This window comes from Oncorhynchus mykiss, chromosome 7, assembly GCF_057628025.1.
Source record: "Oncorhynchus mykiss isolate SJ-2025 chromosome 7, ASM5762802v1, whole genome shotgun sequence".
In the NCBI taxonomy this organism is placed as follows: domain Eukaryota; kingdom Metazoa; phylum Chordata; class Actinopteri; order Salmoniformes; family Salmonidae; genus Oncorhynchus; species Oncorhynchus mykiss.
Window position 1 is genome coordinate 27,491,838 of NC_143028.1, and position 19,992 is coordinate 27,511,829.

At 42.4% G+C, this 19,992-nt stretch overlaps 1 protein-coding gene across 1 annotated transcript; it reads right to left on the minus strand.

Moving 5' to 3' along the window:
• Positions 1-12,432: 12,432 nt before the first annotated feature.
• On the minus strand, positions 12,433-19,481 carry LOC110527655 (transmembrane protein 74B). Its single transcript, XM_021609071.3, has 2 exons — positions 18,887-19,481; positions 12,433-17,871 (listed from the first exon to the last, which is right to left on the minus strand). The coding sequence occupies exon 2, from the start codon at positions 17,812-17,814 to the stop codon at positions 17,074-17,076; it is 741 nt and encodes a 246-aa protein (XP_021464746.1). The 5' UTR covers positions 17,815-17,871; positions 18,887-19,481; the 3' UTR covers positions 12,433-17,073.
• Between the last annotated feature and the right edge of the window lie 511 nt (positions 19,482-19,992).

Consider the following 19,992-nt stretch of genomic DNA (forward strand, 5'->3'; position numbering starts at 1 on the left):
GTTTGAGATTTGGTTCATTAAGAAATTCTAGCGGCCATGACTGAATTCAAACGTGAGTTTGTTTCGGGGTGTGGTTGGATTTGGGTGTCTCATGTATGTGTTCACAGGTGGGAAGAGTTAGCCAAATTATTTAGCCAATTAGCTTCAGCCAGCTGGTGTGCGGCCGTGGCAAAGTTGGTTGGATTTTGGATAGCCTATATCCGGGGCTAGGTATGGACCGTTATACATTTCTACAATTTATAGTTGATTTGATTTGAAGTCATTGACGCATATGGGCAGGATTGAAACAAACCCAACCTTCATTTATGCAGTCATAACCACAAGTCTGATAAAACTCAGTTTTGCACGAGACTGACTTTATGACCAAAGTTGTCCAATTTACACTTTGTAGTCAATTTTCACAGTAGAATTGATGCTTCTGACTCATATCGATGCCACATAAGCTGTTTTTGACATGAGAAGTTGGTCATTAGGGACAGTTGCTCTTTAAGCCAAATAGGCACCCCATGTATGGCACAATCTACAACTAACTAATGTACTGGTGCATCTCAGGCAGTTCAAATTGTTGATTGAGGAACTCTTTGCTGAGGAATATGATTGTTTCTCTTGAGTATGTTTTGTAATCTTGTATATTTGTATTATGCTGTATTTGTAAATTGTGAATATGCAGGGCTCCCTTGTAAACTAGATATTGGTCTCAATGCTTCTAAAATAAAGGTGAAATAAATGTTTAAATATAAATTGGCTCATGGTCACCATATCACCTCCATTATACCCCCCTTTGACCTCCTCCACACAGACCCAACTGGGGCACGACACCAATGTGACAGCCAACCTGAAATCCCAGGTATCCTGTGTGCTAGAAGACAGCACTAGCCTGCTAAGCCAAATCAACTCTTTAGGGTTAGGTTACTCATACTCGAATGTGGTCACCAAACTGCCTCCATTACCTTTGCATCCTGAAGACAGTTGGCAGATTCTTGTATTAGATGCACACACTTAGAATGACAGATTTGTGGAGGAACTAAATTAGTGTCGTGTCTTTGGCATCATTAAAATGAAGACTGTTATTTTATCAAATCAATTCTCTGTAATTATTGTTACGTGATTATTCTAATCATGTAAATGTAATTAACTAGGAAGTTTGGGCACCAAGGAAAATATTCAGATTACCAAGTTATAATTTTCCTAATACAACTTTTCAGATATTTTAATATCTGATCAATTAGTCTTCTGATTAATGAATTATTCTTTACCTCATGTTAGTCTCATTCCAAACGTCGTAAATGGTTGGTTATCTGCACAAACCCAGTCTTCACTATGAATCATTCATACATCAATTGTCTCAATAATTTATTCATTAACTATCTAAATAATCACAGAAATGCATAAACAAACAGTAGTACATATGGTTACAAGGAAATGATAGAGGAGGTTCCCTAGTGGGATAAACTGGCTTGGTGGTCATTACAGGTGCATCAAAGCTGGGACCGAGAGACTGAAAAACAGCTTCTATCTCAAGGCCATCAGACTGTTAAACAGCCATCACTAACACAGAGAGGCTGCTGCCTACATACAAACTTGAAATCATTAGCCACTTTAATAAATGGATCACTAGTCACTTTAATAATACCACTTTAAAAATGTATACATACAGTGCCTTGCGAAAGTATTCGGCCCCCTTGAACTTTGCGACCTTTTGCCACATTTCAGGCTTCAAACATAAAGATATTAAACTGTATTTTTTTGTGAAGAATCAACAACAAGTGGGACACAATCATGAAGTGGAACGACATTTATTGGATATTTCAAACTTTTTTAACAAATCAAAAACTGAAAAATTGGGCGTGCAAAATTATTCAGCCCCCTTAAGTTAATACTTTGTAGCGCCACCTTTTGCTGCGATTACAGCTGTAAGTCGCTTGGGGTATGTCTCTATCAGTTTTGCACATCGAGAGACTGAATTTTTTTCCCATTCCTCCTTGCAAAACAGCTCGAGCTCAGTGAGGTTGGATGGAGAGCATTTGTGAACAGCAGTTTTCAGTTCTTTCCACAGATTCTCGATTGGATTCAGGTCTGGACTTTGACTTGGCCATTCTAACACCTGGATATGTTTATTTTTGAACCATTCCATTGTAGATTTTGCTTTATGTTTTGGATCATTGTCTTGTTGGAAGACAAATCTCCGTCCCAGTCTCAGGTCTTTTGCAGACTCCATCAGGTTTTCTTCCAGAATGGTCCTGTATTTGGCTCCATCCATCTTCCCATCAATTTTAACCATCTTCCCTGTCCCTGCTGAAGAAAAGCAGGCCCAAACCATGATGCTGCCACCACCATGTTTGACAGTGGGGATGGTGTGTTCAGGGTGATGGGCTGTGTTGCTTTTACGCCAAACATAACGTTTTGCATTGTTGCCAAAAAGTTCAATTTTGGTTTCATCTGACCAGAGCACCTTCTTCCACATGTTTGGTGTGTCTCCCAGGTGGCTTGTGGCAAACTTTAAACAACATTTTTTATGGATATCTTTAAGAAATGGCTTTCTTCTTGCCACTCTTCCATAAAGGCCAGATTTGTGCAATATACGACTGATTGTTGTCCTATGGACAGAGTCTCCCACCTCAGCTGTAGATCTCTGCAGTTTATCCAGAGTGATCATGGGCCTCTTGGCTGCATCTCTGATCAGTCTTCTCCTTGTATGAGCTGAAAGTTTAGAGGGACGGCCAGGTCTTGGTAGATTTGCAGTGGTCTGATACTCCTTCAATTTCAATATTATCGCTTGCACAGTGCTCCTTGGGATGTTTAAAGCTTGGGAAATCTTTTTGTATCCAAATCCGGCTTTAAACTTCTTCACAACAGTATCTCGGACCTGCCTGGTGTGTTCCTTGTTCTTCATGATGCTCTCTGCGCTTTTGACGGACCTCTGAGACTATCACAGTGCAGGTGCATTTATACGGAGACTTGATTACACACAGGTGGATTGTATTTATCATCATTAGTCATTTAGGTCAACATTGGATCATTCAGAGATCCTCACTGAACTTCTGGAGAGAGTTTGCTGCACTGAAAGTAAAGGGGCTGAATAATTTTGCACGCCCAATTTTTCAGTCTTTGATTTGTTAAAAGAGTTTGAAATATCCAATAAATGTCGTTCCACTTCATGATTGTGTCCCACTTGTTGTTGATTCTACACTAAAAAATACAGTTTTATATCTTTATGTTTGAAGCCTGAAATGTGGCAAAAGGTCGCAAAGTTCAAGGGGGCCGAATACTTTCGCAAGGCACTGTATATGCTGTATTTTATACCACCTATTGCATCTTGCCTATGTCGCTCTGAAATTGCTCATCCATATATTTATATGTGTAGATTCATTCTTATTCCATTCCTTTACTTAGCCTTGTGTGTATTAGGTAGTTGTTATGGAATTGTTAGATTACATGTTAGATATTGCTGCACTGTTGGAACTAGAAGCACAAGCATTTCGCTACACTCGCAATAACATCTGCTAACCATGTGTATATGACCAATAACATTTGATTTGATTTGAATTGGACACCAGATAAGACAGGAGAATTACACCAGACATAACAGACTGACACTAGCCCCCCCCGTCATATAGACTATTGCAGCATAGATACTGGAGGCTGAAACGGGGGGGTCGGGGGACACTGTGGACATGTCCGACAATACCCCTTGACAGGGCCAACCAGGCAGGATATAACCCCACCTGCTTTGCCACAGCAGAGTCCCCACACCACCTGATGGGTATTAACAGACCACCAACTTACTACCCTGAGACGAGGCTGACTATAGCCCACAAAATTCTCCTCCACCACATGAGCCCGAGGGGGTGCACCACCGGACAGGAAGATCACGTCAGTGACTCAACCCACTCAAGTCGAATATAGCACAAAAAAGCCTGGCACAACGTGACACACCCTCCTAGGGACGGCATGGGAGAGCACTAGTAAGCCAGTGACTCAGCCCCCGTAATAGGGTCAGAGGCAGAGAATATCAGTGGAGAGAGGGAAGCCAACCAGGCAGAGATAGCAAGGGCTGTTCATCATGCTAGTGCCTTGCCGTTCACCTTCGCACCCCTGGGCCAGTCTACACTCAATCATAGGACCTACTGAAGAGATGAGTCTTCACTAAAGACTTCAAGGTCGAGACCGAGTCTGCGTCTCTCACATCGATAGACAGACCATTCCATAAAAATGTAGTTCTATAGGAGAAAGCCCTGACTCCAGCTGTTTGCTTAGACATTCTAAGGACAATAAGGAGGCCAACATCTTGTGACTGTAGTATACGTGTAGGCATGTACAGCAGGACTAAATCAGAGAGATTGGTGGGAGCAAATCCATTTAATGTTTTGTAGGTTAGCAGTAAAACCTTCAAATCAGCCCTAGCCTTAAAAGCCATGTGTGTGTGAGTGAGTATCCCTAACCGTGGCAACAGACAAAGAACTATGAATGGATCAGTGGTTCACCAATCAGGGCCTTGTGTAGTAACAGTAAAAATACATTGTGTTTTTAGGGGCACTAAATGTTCTTGCAAAGATCCCATGAAACGTGTCGAGAACATTAATATCTTAAATTCTGAGACCACGGTAATCACGTTCTGGGTAAGTTCTATTTGACATTAAGGGAATGTCCTCCAAAGTTGTGGGAACATTTGTTGCTAGCTGGAATTTAACTTTTCAATTGAGCCTTGTATCATGTTGTCACACCCTGACCATAGTTTGGTTTGTATGTTTCTATGTTTTGTTTGGTCAGGGTGTGATCTGAGTGGGCATTCTATGTTACATGTCTAGTTTGTCTATTTCTATGTTTGGCCTGATATGGTTCTCAATCAGAGGCAGGTGTTAGTCATTGTCTCTGATTGGGAACCATATTTAGGTAGCCTGTTTGGCGTTGGGTTTTTGTGGGTGATTGTTCCTGTCTCTGTGTTTGCACCAGATAGGGCTGTTTTGGTTTCGCACATTTCTTGTTTTGTTAGTCTATTCATGTATAGTTTCTTTATTAAAAAAACATGAATAATAACCACGCTGCGTTTTGGTCCGCCTCTCCTTCACCTCAAGAAAACCGTTACACGTACCATATTACTTTGCTATATCTTTTATTGGTTTGAAGGCAATCCCCATTGTATAGAATGAGCAATCTTAGGTATTACAGTCTAGTACCAGGTCCTTTCTAAATGTGACTGACGACTCGATTCGGTCTTATGTATCAATTTAAAAGTGTCATTTTTATGTTTGAGAAAATGGCCCTTGAATATTTTGGTACACCTACTGGAGAGCTCGTCTTTGTATACACCCATTCAGCATCATTCACACCCTCTTAAGCCTTAGCCCCACCCACCTCTTTAAGGATTCACATGTGAGGCCATGTACTAAACAACCAAAGATTTCAAGACTAAAGGCTAATTTAATCTGGAGTGCCAGAGTGTGCTCTGAGCTTTGTCAGATTGTCTGTTTTTCGCTCCCTGAGTATTTAGCGCGCACATTGGCCGAGGAGTAGGGTTGATCCGAGTGTTTTGACCCAACAACAGCAGTCAAACACCCAAGCTACCTGGCTAATGTTGGCTAGCTTACTAGCTACTTCCAGACACATGAGAGAACAGCTCACTCTGACCATTTTACTCACCCTAGCAGAGCTGGTTAGGCTGTTTTTTTGTTATCCAGAGCGTTGATGCCTGCAACTGTGCTGTAGGCAAAAAATGTATTACGCTTTTTTGCCAAGGTTAACTAACATGTGTTCGTAAATTCCTCAGTTATTCTGCGCTCTGGCACACTCAGATGAGAGTGCTCTGAAATCTCAAATAGCCAGAGCGAATTTACCAGCTACGTCTATCGGCAGTTGTCGCTGTGTCATCATGAACATTCTATTGAAATGGTTACTTGCATAGTGGAGTCTTTTGTTTAGACATGTAGCTAGCTAGCTAAACAATGAACCATAATCCCATCTCACACCGTTACTACCCTGCATGAATCTGCAGGTAGCTAACCAACCAGGCTCAATGTTAGCTAGCAAATGGCTCTGAGATACGAATAATGTTCCTACACAGATCATACAAGTAACGTTAGCTAGCGAGCCAGCCAGCTAGCGTTAGAAGGCCAACATCCCAGAGTCGTTTCTTCCCTGTTGACGTTGAGACTGGTGCTTTATGGGTACTATGTAATGAAGCTGCCAGTTGAGGACTTGTGAGGGGTCTGTTTCTCAAACTAGACACTAATGTACTTGTCCAATTGTGCACCGGGGCCTCCCACTCTTTCTATTCTGGTTAGTCAGTTTGCTCTGTTCTGTGAAGGAAGTAGAACACAGTGTTGTACGAGATCTTCAGTTTCTCTGCTATTTCTCGCATGGAATATTCTTCATTTCTCAGAACAAGAATAGACTGAGTTTCAGAATAAAGTACTAGGTTTCTTGCCATTCTGAGCCTGTAATCGAACCCACAAATGCTGACGCTCCAGATACTCAACTAGTCTAAAGAAGGCCAGTTTTATTGCTTCTTTAATTAGCACAACAATTTTCAGCTGTGCTAACATAATTGCAAACGGGTTTTCTAATGATCAATTAGCCTTTTAAAATGATAAACTTGTATTTAGCTAACACAACGTGCCATTGGAACACAGGAGTGATGGTTGCTGATCATGGGCCTCTGTACGCCTATGAAGCTATTCCATACAAAATCTGCCGTTTACAGCTACAATAGTCATTTACAACATTAACAATGTCTACACTGTATTTCTGATCAATTTGATGTTATTTTAATGGACCAAAAAAAATGTGCTTTTCTTTCAAAAACAAGGATGTCTAAGGGACACTAAACTTTTGAACGGTGTCACGCCCTGACCTTAGTTATCTTTGTTTTCTTTATTAGTTTGGTTAGGTCAGGGTGTGACAGGGGGTGGTTTGTTGTGTTTTTGTCCTGTCTAGGGTTTTTGTATGTGTTTGGGGTTGTTTTACTAGTCAATGTGTTTTGTATGTCTATGGTTGCCTAGATTGGTTCTCAAATAGAGGCAGCTGTTTATCGTTGTCTCTGATTGGGAACCATATTTAGGCAGCCATATTCCTTGGGTAATTGTGGGTGATTGTCTATGTATTAGTTGCCTGTGTCTGCACTTAGTCTATATACCCTGCATACCACTGCTGGCTTGCATCTGAAGCTAAGCTTCATACATATATATATCCCTGGATGGGAGACCAGATGCTGCTGGAAGTGGTGTTGGAGGGCCAGTAGGAGGCACTCCAACACACTCCAGGGCAGTGATTCGGGACACTGCTCTGTGTAGGGTGCTGTCTTTCGGATGGGACGTTAAACGGGTGTCCTGACTCTCTGAGGTCATTAAAGATCTCATGGCACTTAATCGTAAGAGTAGGGGTGTTAACCCGGGTGTCCTGGCTAAATTCCCAATCTGGCCATCAAACCATCATGGTCACCTAATAATCCCCAGTTTACAATTGGCTCATTCATCCCCCTCCTCTCCCCTGTAACTATTCCCCAGGTCGTTGCTGCAAATGAGAATGTGTTCTCAGTCAATTTACCTGGTAAAATAACGGATAAATAAAAAAATAAAAAATATATCTTCACGTTCGTTTGTTTGTTTTTGTAAGTTTGTTTTAAGTGTTCTTCGTTTCATTAAAATAGAAGATGTATTCACATCACGCTGCGCCTTGGTCTCATCGCTATAACGAACGTGACAAACGGTAGTTTAGATGTGATTGAAATGAGATAATAATTGTTTGATTTACACTTTGTTTCAAGCTTGAGCATTTATTGAGTGTACTTTTGAGTTGACATGTCTTCCTTTTAATAATAATTTGTAACTGGTAATTGGTTGTTTGTGTTTAATTCTTATCTTCAAGGGATATTTCATCATTGAGCAGTTCTCCATACTGTGTGGGTTTATTATATTTCCTATTAAGTAAATACATATCTTTAGGAGTGCCTTACATATTAGGTGTAGGCACTGCTCTACATTATTTATGGTTATGCCTATACATGTTTACACACATTAACTGTCACATGCTGACTACTTACAGACTACCTAGTCTAATGGACCTATTATTTAGGTGTGTGAGAGTACTATTAGACTAGATGGTCTCTACGAAATCAGACTGTCAGTCTTTGATTAGCTAGCAAAAATATCTAACTCAAGTCCGTTCTCTTCCCCTCTCTGGCCTTGGACTGTTGCCTAGCAACAGGTCAATTCCCAAAATATGTCACACATGCAATAGGGTAACTAATACAGTCCCTGACAGAAAAAGCTAACCAAGGGGAAGAAAACAATTCTGGTGGGAAAACAAATGTGTCTCACTACACTCCTGTAACGCACTTCTATGAGTAGTGGGTGCGGAGTCAGGTGCAGGGAACAGAGGGTAAAGGGCAATTGTTTTTTATTCCGGCGCAGGAAAACGGTCACGCCAAAATGCCAGGCGCATGACAAAGACCGGCCCAAAAACAGGACCCAACCAGTCCGGAGAAAAACAAGAAAATCGCACAAACACAAACAGAGGAAATAAGCCCGCACGAAAGCAGGCAGGCATCACCGTGTTAAAAAGCCCAACTAAAACCTGAACAAGAAATCGGTATAACCAATAAGACAAAACCAACAGAAAAGGGAAAAGGGATCGAGCCTACGAGCCTTACTCTGAGCGCACACCGAACAGAAAGAGACATAGAACCTCACGTCCTTAACTAAGGTGGGCCACCAGTACTTCCCCCTAAGACCCCGCACTGTCCTCGCCACACCAGGATGACCCGAAGAGGGTAGCGTGTGAGCCCACCGAATCAATTGATCATGGACACCAAGCGGCACGTACTTAAGACATGTAGGACATTGTGGAGGCGCAGGTTCCAACCGTAACGCCCGCTCAATGTCCGCGTCGGATCGATGGGCCGATCCTCGGTGTCATAGAGACGGGACAGCGCATTGGCCTTCGTGTTGAGGGAACCTGGTCTATACAAGACAGTGAACCTAAATCTGGTGAAAAAATCATGGCCCACCTTGCCTGACGAGGATTCAGTCTCCTCGCTGCCCGGATATACTCCAGATTACGGTGGTCAGTCCAGATGAGGAAAGGGTGCATGGCCCCCTCAAGCCAGTGTCTCAACACCTTCAGGGCCTTTACCACAGCCAACAACTCCCGGTCCCCCACATCATAGTTTCGCTCCGCCGGACCGAGCTTCTTCGAAAAGAAAGCGAGCTTCGGTGGCGTGCCCGAGCGCTGTGATAGCACGGCTCCAACCCCAGCCTCGGACGTGTCCACCTCCACTATAAACGCCAAAGAGGGGTCTGGATGTGCCAACACGGGAGCATCAGTAAACAGCGCCTTCAAACGATTGAACGCTCTGTCCGCCTCTGCCGACCACCGTAAACGCGCCGGCCCCCCCTTCAGCAGTGAGGTAATGGGAGCCGCCACCTGGCCAAAACCCCGGATAAACCTCCGGTACTAATTGGCAAACCCTAAAAACCACTGCACCTCCTTTACCGTGGTCGGAGTTGGCCAATTACGCACAGCGTTAACGCGATCACACTCCATCACCATCCCCGAGGTGGAAATGCGATAACCCAGGAAGGAAACGGCTCGTTTGGAGAACACACATTTCTCAGCCTTAACATACAGGTCATGCTCCAGTAGTCACCCAAGTACCTTGCGCACCAGAGACACATGTGCGGCGCGTGTAGAATAGATCAGGATATCATCAATATACAACACCACACCCTGCCCGTGCAGGTCCCTGAGAATCTCGTCTACAAAGGATTGAAAGACGGCTGGAGCATTCTTTAACTCATACGGCATGACGAGGTACTCATAATGGCCAGATGTGGTACTAAACGCGGTTTTCCACTCGTCTCCATCCCGAATACGCACCAGATTATACACGCTCCTGAGGTCCAGTTTCGTTAAAAAACGCACTCTGTGAAATGATTCTACCGCAGTAGCGATGAGAGGTAGCAGGTAACTAAACCCCACTGCGATGGAATTGAGACCTCAATAATCAATGCACGGACGCAGACCTCCCTCCTTTTTTTCACAAAAAAGAAACTTGAGGAGACGGGTGATGTGGAGGGCCGAATGTACCCCTGTCCCAGAGATTCCGTGACATATGTCTCCAAAGCCAACGTCTCCTCCTGTGACAGTGGGTACACGTGACTCCTGGGAAGTGCAGCATTTACCTGGAGGTTTATCACGCAATCCCCCTGTCGATGAGGTGGTAATTTGGTTGCCCTCTTCTTACAGAAGGCGAAAGCCAAATCAGCATACTCTGAGGGAATGGGCCCAGAGGAAACCTGGTCTGGACTCTCCACCGACGTGGCACCGATGGAAACTCCTATACACCTACCTGAACACTCCTCTGACCACCCCTGGAGAGCCCCCTGTTTCCATGAAATCCTGGGATTGTGACTAGCCAGCCAGGGAACGCCCAGCACCACTGGAAACACAGGTGAATCGATAAGGAAGAGACTAATCCGCTCCCTATGATCCCCCTGTGTTACCATGTCCAGTGAAACCATGGCCTCCCTGACCAGCCCGGACCCTAACGGTCGGCTATCTAAGGAGTGCGCGGGGAAGGGTGGATCTATCGGCACCAGCGGAATCCCCAGTTTACGGGCGAGTCCGTGATCCATAAAGTTCCCAGCTGCGCCTGAATCGACTAGTGCCTTATGCTGGAGAGAGGGAGAAAAGTCAGAAAAAGAAATGAATACAAACATGTGACCAACAGTGAGCTCTGGGTAGGTTTGGTACTGACTCACCTGGGGTGACCGAGAAGTGTTCTGCCTGCCCTTTCGACTCCCAGACGAGCTCCCCCAGCACCGGTCGGAAGTGTGTCCTCTCCGACCACAGCTGGTGCTGGAGGAGCCTCCTCCTCCGGTTCCCTCGATGCGACCCCCCCTAACTCCATAGGTATGGGAGCGGGAGAGCCAGGAGGTGGAACTGACAGGGCCCTTACTGAACGGCTGCAGGCAGCTAGCAGATTGTCCAGTCGGATCGACATGTTTATGAGTTCATCGAGGGAGAGAGTGGCGTCCCGACAAGCTAGCTCCCTGCGGACGTCCTCCCGGAGGCTGCACCGGTAGTGGTCCATCAGGGCCCTGTCTTTCCACCCAGCCCCAGCGACCAAGGTCCGGAACTCCAGCATGAAGTCCTGCGCGCTCCTCGTCTCCTGCCTAAGGTGGAACAGCCGTTCACCCAGAAACAGAGGGTGAACTCTGGGTAGTGGTCCCTAGCCGAGTCTGGGCCATTCCAAACTGCGTTGGCCCACTCCAGGGCTCGTCCCGTCAGGCAGGAGACGAGGACGCTCACACTCTCTTCACCCGAGGGAGTCGGCCTCACGGTAGCCAGGTACAGCTCGAGCTGGAGCAAAAATCCCTGGCACCCAGACGCCGCTCCATCGTACTCCCTCAGGGGCACGAGACGAAGTGCCCAGCTCCTCGGAGGAGCTGGAGGCGAGGTAGGGAGACCACTCCTCTTCCATCGGTCCATTCTCTCCATCATTTGGTCCAGCGCCGACCCAATCCGATGGAGGATGGCCGTATGATGGAGGACGCGCTCCTCCATAGATGGACGGGGGGTGGCCACTGCTCCTGCTGACTCCATGGTGGTGCGGGCTTCTGTAACTACTATGAAGTAGTGGGTGCGGAGTCAGGCACAGGGAACAGAGGGTAAAGGACAATTGTTTTTTATTCTGGCGCAGGAATAAAAAAAAAAACACCAAAAGCATAACAAAGACCGTCCCAAAAACAGGACCCAACCAGTCCGGAGAAAAACAAGAAAATCGCACAAACACGAACAGAGGAAATAAGCCCGCACAAAAGCAGGCGGGCATCACCGGCTTAAATAGCCCAACTAAAACCTGTTGTAGGATTTGGGAAATTTAGCTTTAAAAATGCAAAATTCTCTCAGCCTCATTGCAAAAAAATTGTTGAATAGCATGAGATTAGCTATAAAACGTAAAATCTTTCTCTTTCCCCCATTGCAATATCTGTAGAATTGCAGAAAATTCGCTTTAAAAGTGCAACATTTTCTCTCGGCCTCATGGCAAAATGAGTATAATAGCGTAACATTTGTGTGGGGGGGGGGATTGACCCCAACTCTGAACTAGCCGTATGCAGTCACCATGGAAAATGTGAACAAATCTTCAGAGAGGGACTTTCTACCACAGTACGATGTCATGCAAACTGGTACTGACAAATCCGGAATTAAAGATGATACAAGAGGTATTCAATACACTATAGAAAATCCAACCTTGCCCGCGTTCCCCTTCCTATATCAATCCCAACAATCAGATAACCCCTTTTATCACTGACCAGTCTTATTTACAAGTCCACAGATGGAGCTGAATGTTCATATTGGGCTGATAAGCAGCAAGAATAACTGAGAGTCAACCACTAAGAGAAACAATAAAGAGGACACAATAGAAAAGTAGAATAGAGAGAATAGAAACAAGAGCAACAAAGGTTTATTTGTCATACTGAAATTATTATTAAAAATTGTCACATATACAGCTCTTAGATATATCATAAATGCAACAAGAATGGGGCATTGGATTTTCACAATATCTCACAAAACACACATGCAGTTTCAACAGCTTACTCTCTGTTACTCTTCTATCGCCACATAAGACTTCATCACTAAGTAACTGTATGACTGCTCCTTAAGAACAAGACACACATTGGCTAACAGTCGATGGTACACAAAGTTGTCCTTTACTGATCCTTAAACATGCTACTTCATTTTGCTGTGCTGATCATTATCATGGGTTAATAACTTAAAATCAATTGAGTTATCACTGGTCAGTTTTCCAAGGTCTCAGGATGTATCCACTTCCTTAAAGGTTTTGTGTCCTTGATTTTTTTTAACATTGAGGGCATTTCTACACTTTAAGATTAATCCAAAACAAACAGGATTGTTTGGAAAACAGTGTGGCGGCTACCTTGATGATAATGTACAGTTGAAGTCGGAAGTTTATATACACTTGAACTTGTTTTTCAACCACTTCACAAATTTCTTGTTAACAAACTATAGTTTTGGCAAGTCGGTTACAACATCAACTCTGTGCATGACACTTGTAATTTTTCCAACATTTGTTTATAGACAGATTATTTTACTTATAATTCCCTGTATCACAATTCCAGTGGGTCAGAAGTTTAAATACACTAAGTTGACTGTGACTTTAAACAGCTTGGAAAATTCCAGAAAATGAATTCATGGCTTTAGAAGCTTCTGTTAGGCTAATTGACATAATTTGAGTCAATTGGAGGTGTACCTGTGAATGTATTTCAAGGCCTACCTTCAAACTCAGTGCCTCTTTGCTTGACATCATGGGAAAATCCAATTAAATCAACCAAGACCTCAGAAAAACCTCCACAAGTCTGGTTCATCCTTGGGAGAAATTTCCAAATGCCTGAAGGTACCACGTTCATCTGTACAAACAATAGTGTGCAAGTATAAACACCATGGGACCATGCAGCCGTCATACCGCTCAGGAAGGTGACACGTTCTGTCTCCTAAAGATGAACGTACTTTGGTGTGAAATGTGAAAATCAATCCCAGAACAACAGCAAAGGACCTTGTGAAGATGCTGGAGGAAACAGATACAAAAGTATATATATCCGAAGTAAAACGAGTCCTATATCGACATAACCTGAAAGGCCGTTCAGCAAGGAAGAAGCCACTGCTCCGAAACCTCCATTAAAAAAGCCTGACTACGGTTTGCAACTGCACATGGGGACAAAGATTGTACTTTTTGGAGAAATGTCCTCTGGTCTGATGAAACCATTTTTTTACTGTTTGGCCATAATGACCATTGTTATGTTTGGAGGAAAAAGGGGAAGGCTTGCAACCGTGAAGCACGGGGGTGGCAGCATCATTTCGTGGGGGTGCTTTGCTGCAGGAGGGCCTGCTGCACTTCACAAAATAGATGGCATCATGAGGCAAGAAAATTATATGGATATATTGAAGCAACATCTCAAGACATCAGTCAGGAAGTTAAAGCTTGGTCGCAAATGGGTCTTCCAAATGGACAATGACCCAAGCATACCTCCAAAGTTGTGGAAAAATGGCCTAAGGACAACAAAGTCAAGGTATTGGAGTGGCCATCACAAAGCCCTGACCTCAATCCTATAGACAATTTGTGGGCAGAACTGAAAAAGCATGTGCGAGCAAGGCCTACAAACCTGACTCAGTTACACCAGCTCTGTCAGGAGGATTGGGCCTAAATTCACCCAACTTATTGTGGGAAGCTTGTGGAAGGCTACCCGAAATGTTTGACCAGAGTTAAACAATTTAAAGGGCAATGCTACCAAATACTAATTGAGTGTATGTAAACTTCTGACCCATTGGGAATGTGATGAAAGAAATACAAGCTGAAATAAGTCATTCTCTCTACTATTATTCTGACATTTCACATTCTTAAAATAAAGTGATGATCCTAACTGACCTAAGACAGGGAATTTTGACTAGGATTAAATGTCAGGAATTGTGAAAAACTGAGTTTAAATGTATTTGGCGAAGGTGTATGTAAACTTCCAACTTCAACTGTAATTGTGATAACATAAGTTCTTGTGTGGTTTTTGTGTGTAAAATGTGAAGATATCATGCTAACCGTCATTCAATCGTCAAATGTCAACATACATCAGTATTGCATCAACCATAATATGAATACTGTGAGCATTATTGTGATGCCACAGTTGTTCACCTTTTTGAGTGAGAAGTAGCCTAGTCCCAGATCATGTTGGTGCTATCATGTCAACTCATTGTCGTCTTTGGCATGACAAAGAGCGGCAAAGAGTGGCATGACGGCAAAAACAGACTGGTACCCAAACTAAGTGAGAAGGTATTGAAGTGTATTCCAGTTGTGCATATGTGAAATGTATGTATTCACGTGTAATAACTGAAAACTTAGACTAGCAGGGCCTTTATGAGTCCAACATCTCTGTAGTAATACAACATTACCTAACATTCATCAAACACAATCAGATTAATATGGACATTCAACGGATCCTCTCTATTTAACAGTTTGAATAACAACCAATGCAACATTACTCTTGGTCATAACCTATAGACAGACACTTTATTGATTGTTGAAAACACCATTATAAGAAAAAGCCGCCTAAAACCTTGAACTGATATCTACGGCTAGATTACTCTGCAAGTTTCATCAATGTACAATACTTATGAGTAGGCCTATGACGTGAACAGCAGCAATTGTGGAGGTCAAATATTTTCTACGATACATTGATCCAACAATGGTTCTGTATATATACTGTATATAAATAGTTGTTAAATATCTGTAAACTTAATTCTCTGATATATTGTCTATATTTGTTGTGAATATAATATTAACTCCATGATTCAAAATTAAAACAATGGCCACCTTTACATAACTTACAGTATTTATGGCTAATAGCAGTAAGCCAGATATTTGTAATTTCTTCCAGGAAAATGTGCTCCTCCGTTCCAAAAGTGCACTTGCCAATATAGACCAACAATGAGTATACAACACAGCATTTGAATTATTTGATTATTATATATTATTTTACTTAGTATTATTTATATTTGTTATTATTGTTTCACTCACTTCTCTTTGACCTGCATTGTTGGAGCTCTGAGCATACGAATATCAATGTACCCTGCAAACACATCTAACCCTGTGCATGTGACTAATACACTCTGATTTAGATGTGTTTTTATGTTGGGCTATTACATTTATTACATACACTGAATGGATATCAACTTCGCAGTTGAATTGTAAGAGAAGACAAATTGCCAAATCCTTAGCCTCAGTTGATGTTAAAGGAGCCTTAGCTTTAAATCATTAATATGCTTTCTGAGCTTTATAAATTGTCTCATTCAGTTGCTCTATATGTAATGCATCACCAGATGGTAAGAAAATCATCATCTGTATACTAGTACTTTGTTCTTACCACTTTCTTTATAAGTGATTAGCTTTCTCCATTAAATCATTTGAAAAGGCCTTTGGTTTGCATTAAATAATATGGTCTGTAGTAATATATCATTTGGATAATAACTGTTATCTGGAGGCGATATATTTCATTATCATGAATGTTTGATATTTATAATAAATAAATATTGTGCTGCTGCTGTTTAACATGCTGATTTGAAAAGAGAGAGGGGGGAGAGAGAAAGAGAGAGTTTTATTCTTCCAGCTCCATTATTCCATTGCAAAGTTTCATAAGGACTTCTATGATATATGATATATGTTACCAAATGGCTCTAATGTATTTTTAAAGATAAAGGCTAAATTTGTAGCAAACAACTGGGACAATTATAGTATATAATTATGACCCCATTTCTTTGGTCAAGACCTTGCATGATGGTATGTGTGTGTGGACATTCTCCTTAACATGTTTTGGAGGAAAAGTTGTTGCCGGTTCTCCACATTTGGTATATATATTTCTACATCATTATGAAATAAAATAATCTGTTGTTTTCTTAAATTCATCAAAAACCTGGCCCAAAGCCTCTGATGCATATCTAACATTTCACTTGCTTCGATGTTATTGTTTGTGCTGCTGTATATTCTTGCCAAGACCCCGTTATAATAACAACCAACAGGTTAAGTGGCTCCAGTGAGTTGCTACATATTTAACTTGGCTTATTGGCTCACATGAGCTTAGAATGTTAGCATATGTGTACACAATTTACAGTGACTAACTTTTTAAGGCATTGTATCCTTACATGATAACAATAACAACAACAGCATTTGTAGGCCTATACATATTGTACATGTTTTGTTCATTAACAATGTGATAAATATAGTATCCAGACATATATTCAAGTCTTGAAAAGATGCTGATAGCCATCTGTTTACAGCATGTCAAGTTAGCCCATACAATGAGTTCCTCAAAGGGGCCCATTGTGCTTTTCAGTTCCATCTCAGTCTCTGATTTGATCCTACATCCAACAATACATGATGTGTAGTTCCAGATGTGCTCTTAGTCTTAACCACATTCAGCTTACCTTGCTTGCTTCACTTTTCACAAAGCCCCTCAAGCAATGATTACAACCCTTCACATAGTCTGTGGATAGAAATGTGCTCAGATTGTGCTACTCCTGTTGGGTCCCACTGGACATCTGTGTTCCATCTGTACTTATGGCTGGAGCTGTGGTGCCAGTGTGACTAGGTTCACATTCAACAATAGATTCTGCCCCCTCGCCCAACTGTCTCATCCGCAGGTGAATCGACCCGTACGTCTTCCTGGGTTGGACAAAAGTCCTCTGGCGGTACAGCTCACCTTTGCATATGGACACCATTAGCAAGATGGACAAGAGCATTCCCCCGAGAGTCAACAGTCCCAGGCCTGCTATGATACACTTGTCGAGGTGCGAGCCCAGTTGTGCGTAGTACATCTCCAGTTTCTCCATCTGACGAGCTGACACCAGGTCTGGGTTGACCTTAGCCTCTCTGGGGATGGTATAGGCAATGATTACCAGTACTATTCCACCCACTAAGAACACCAGGGCAGATATGAACCCATAGTCGACAGAATGGTCATTGAAGTCAGTCACATGGCCCTCCTCAGACCGGGGTGACAGCTCATTTCGCTGGAAAGGCTGGGGTTGTGTCTGGTAACCCCTATCATTAGACATGGACCGATGAACACTCGAGCTGGCTGGGTCACTGAACCTCATCTCGTGCTCTTCTTCCTGATATGACGTGTTCTCGATTCCAGCTTTGGGCGCTGTCCGAGGACCTTGTCCCGGAGTTGTAGCGGCCTCGCAGGCAGCGCGCTTGTCCCCATCCCCCAATTCATGGAGCTCTACGGATTTCACAGACTCCATGGACATTCAGTGGATCTGCTCATGTCGTTAAATTATGCCACCCTTAATTATTTTGCTGAACACCTGCAGAAATGTGTGAAATTATGAAATAGACATTGACATGTAGGCTTATTACGCATGCAGTGCCTGCCTCTCAAATTTGAATAGTCCACCATATTTAGTGAAATCTAAGCGTAATTTAAATCGAAATAGAATATTCTAGGTTAACAAAGGCCACAATATATTTCTTTAAATGAGATAGAATAACATATGCAGTCGTCACAAAGCAATAAGTATTTCAAATTAAAGCGTTGAAGTGTGTAAACCTTGGTCATGGAGAGCGCATTCCTTAATCAGGAAAATCACTGCCTAGAAGTGCACTAATCACATTGAACGCTGGCAATGTTAACAATCCAAACCCGCATTTACTGATCCATGCAGGCTATTTTAATTATACGTATATTAAACACTTCACTGTTGATTCGCAGATTGTAGACAATTTATTTGGGAATAAATGCATCCCTCCCACCATTTAACCTCGATGGAACGCCACCATGTAGTGCTACTGCTGGTAACACAGATGCTCCGATTATCATTAAAAAGGGTGGAGAGAGTCAAAAAACGTTGATATATTATTAACAAGAACAACCTTTTTCATTATCATAATCATAGCTCATCTGCTAATTGTATGCTACCAGATCTAGAGATTGACGAGAGTCTAGCTGTGTAACAATAGACTGTAGGCTAAATATTTACCTCAAACAGTCGGCTACTGACACATTTTCTATATGAATTAGGCCTATACATCATCAAATCCCTTCAATTTTAGGTTTAATAGTTTTTAAAAACAGTGCACAATCAACACTGGGATGACCTTGATGACCATCACAATAACGTTGCCTATTTATTAGATGAAATGTTACGTTTTAAGAGGTCGATATCTATATATAGGCCTATGCGTCAATGAATCAAAGAGGACAAATATTCAACAATAATCACATTAGCCTACAATACTATAACAAACATCCCATGCATAAAAAACAAACGGCCTACTCCTCTCTTGATATATCAATATTAAACACAATAAAGAAAAACCTACCCCAGGTGTTGATGCACCAGTGATAAGATTTTTTTTGTACAAAGATGCCGGTTGCGAGTGAGACGGAAAGACCTCGAGAGCGACTGGCCATGCGCAAACAAACAGCGCCGTGAAATTGGTGGTTGAAGGCGAGCGCATCGCTTCAGTCGGTAGTAGAGCCTTCAGTCATATTAAAAGCATAACCTGCACACACAGAGCTGTAACTACATATGAGTACGAGATCCGGACCTCGGTCATTTTTCCTCATTTGTAAAAATAAAATAAAAACTATATATAGCCTGTTTATATATTTTATACACAATCAATAAATACATTACGGATCAACATCTAAATATTATTCCCAGCATTGATCAAAGCTCAGAACGCTTATAGGCCTATTCTTGATCGACACGTGTCATTTAATTTCACAGATAGAACAATGAGACAAAAATGCATTCCCTTGGCTTTTCCACTCACTACAAAACTTAGTCCACTCTGCAGTCGGAGAAGATGTAACGAGATGGATTACATTTTATCTCAATACAATTTTCTGTTCCCAAAACTAAAATCTGTTACGAACAGAGTGAACTAAGTTTTGTAGACCTTACGCTTTGCCAAAGTTTCAAAAGATTGCGTTGTTTTGAAGGAGTGCAAATGCGAATTCAGTTATTACACACGCGCACTTCACAAAGTAGGCGTTCCCTAATGGTAATATGCAAATGTATGACAGAACGCGCCAATAGGATCTCTCTACCTCTGCTTGGCTCCGCCCATCTCATTGCTTGTTCTTCCACTATGACTCATTTGTTACCATTTGAAATGACAGGCTGTGGTCTTTCGTGGTTTATTTATTCATTTATTTGCTTGTATCATGACGTGTGAAAAATGTAACGTGGCAAAGTTATAACTTGACATTTGAATACATTCAGCACTATTTGCAAGCGTGCAGCTCAATTTGAGGTGCAACTCATTTAATAAACTTGCGACAGCTGAATCTTCTGTGAATAAAACATACATTTTACAATGTCGAAGCTGCATGCTGAAACAAGTATAGGTACAGCCCAAAGTATGGTTAACTTCACACGTGAAGTGTGTGGAAGTGGGCGTGTCAACTGAAGTGGGAGGAT

Excerpts from the sequence above, each read along its gene's own strand:
- LOC110527655 (XM_021609071.3), bottom strand. The coding sequence starts at position 17,814 with ATGTCCATGGAGTCTGTGAAATCCGTAGAGCTCCATGAATTGGGGGAT.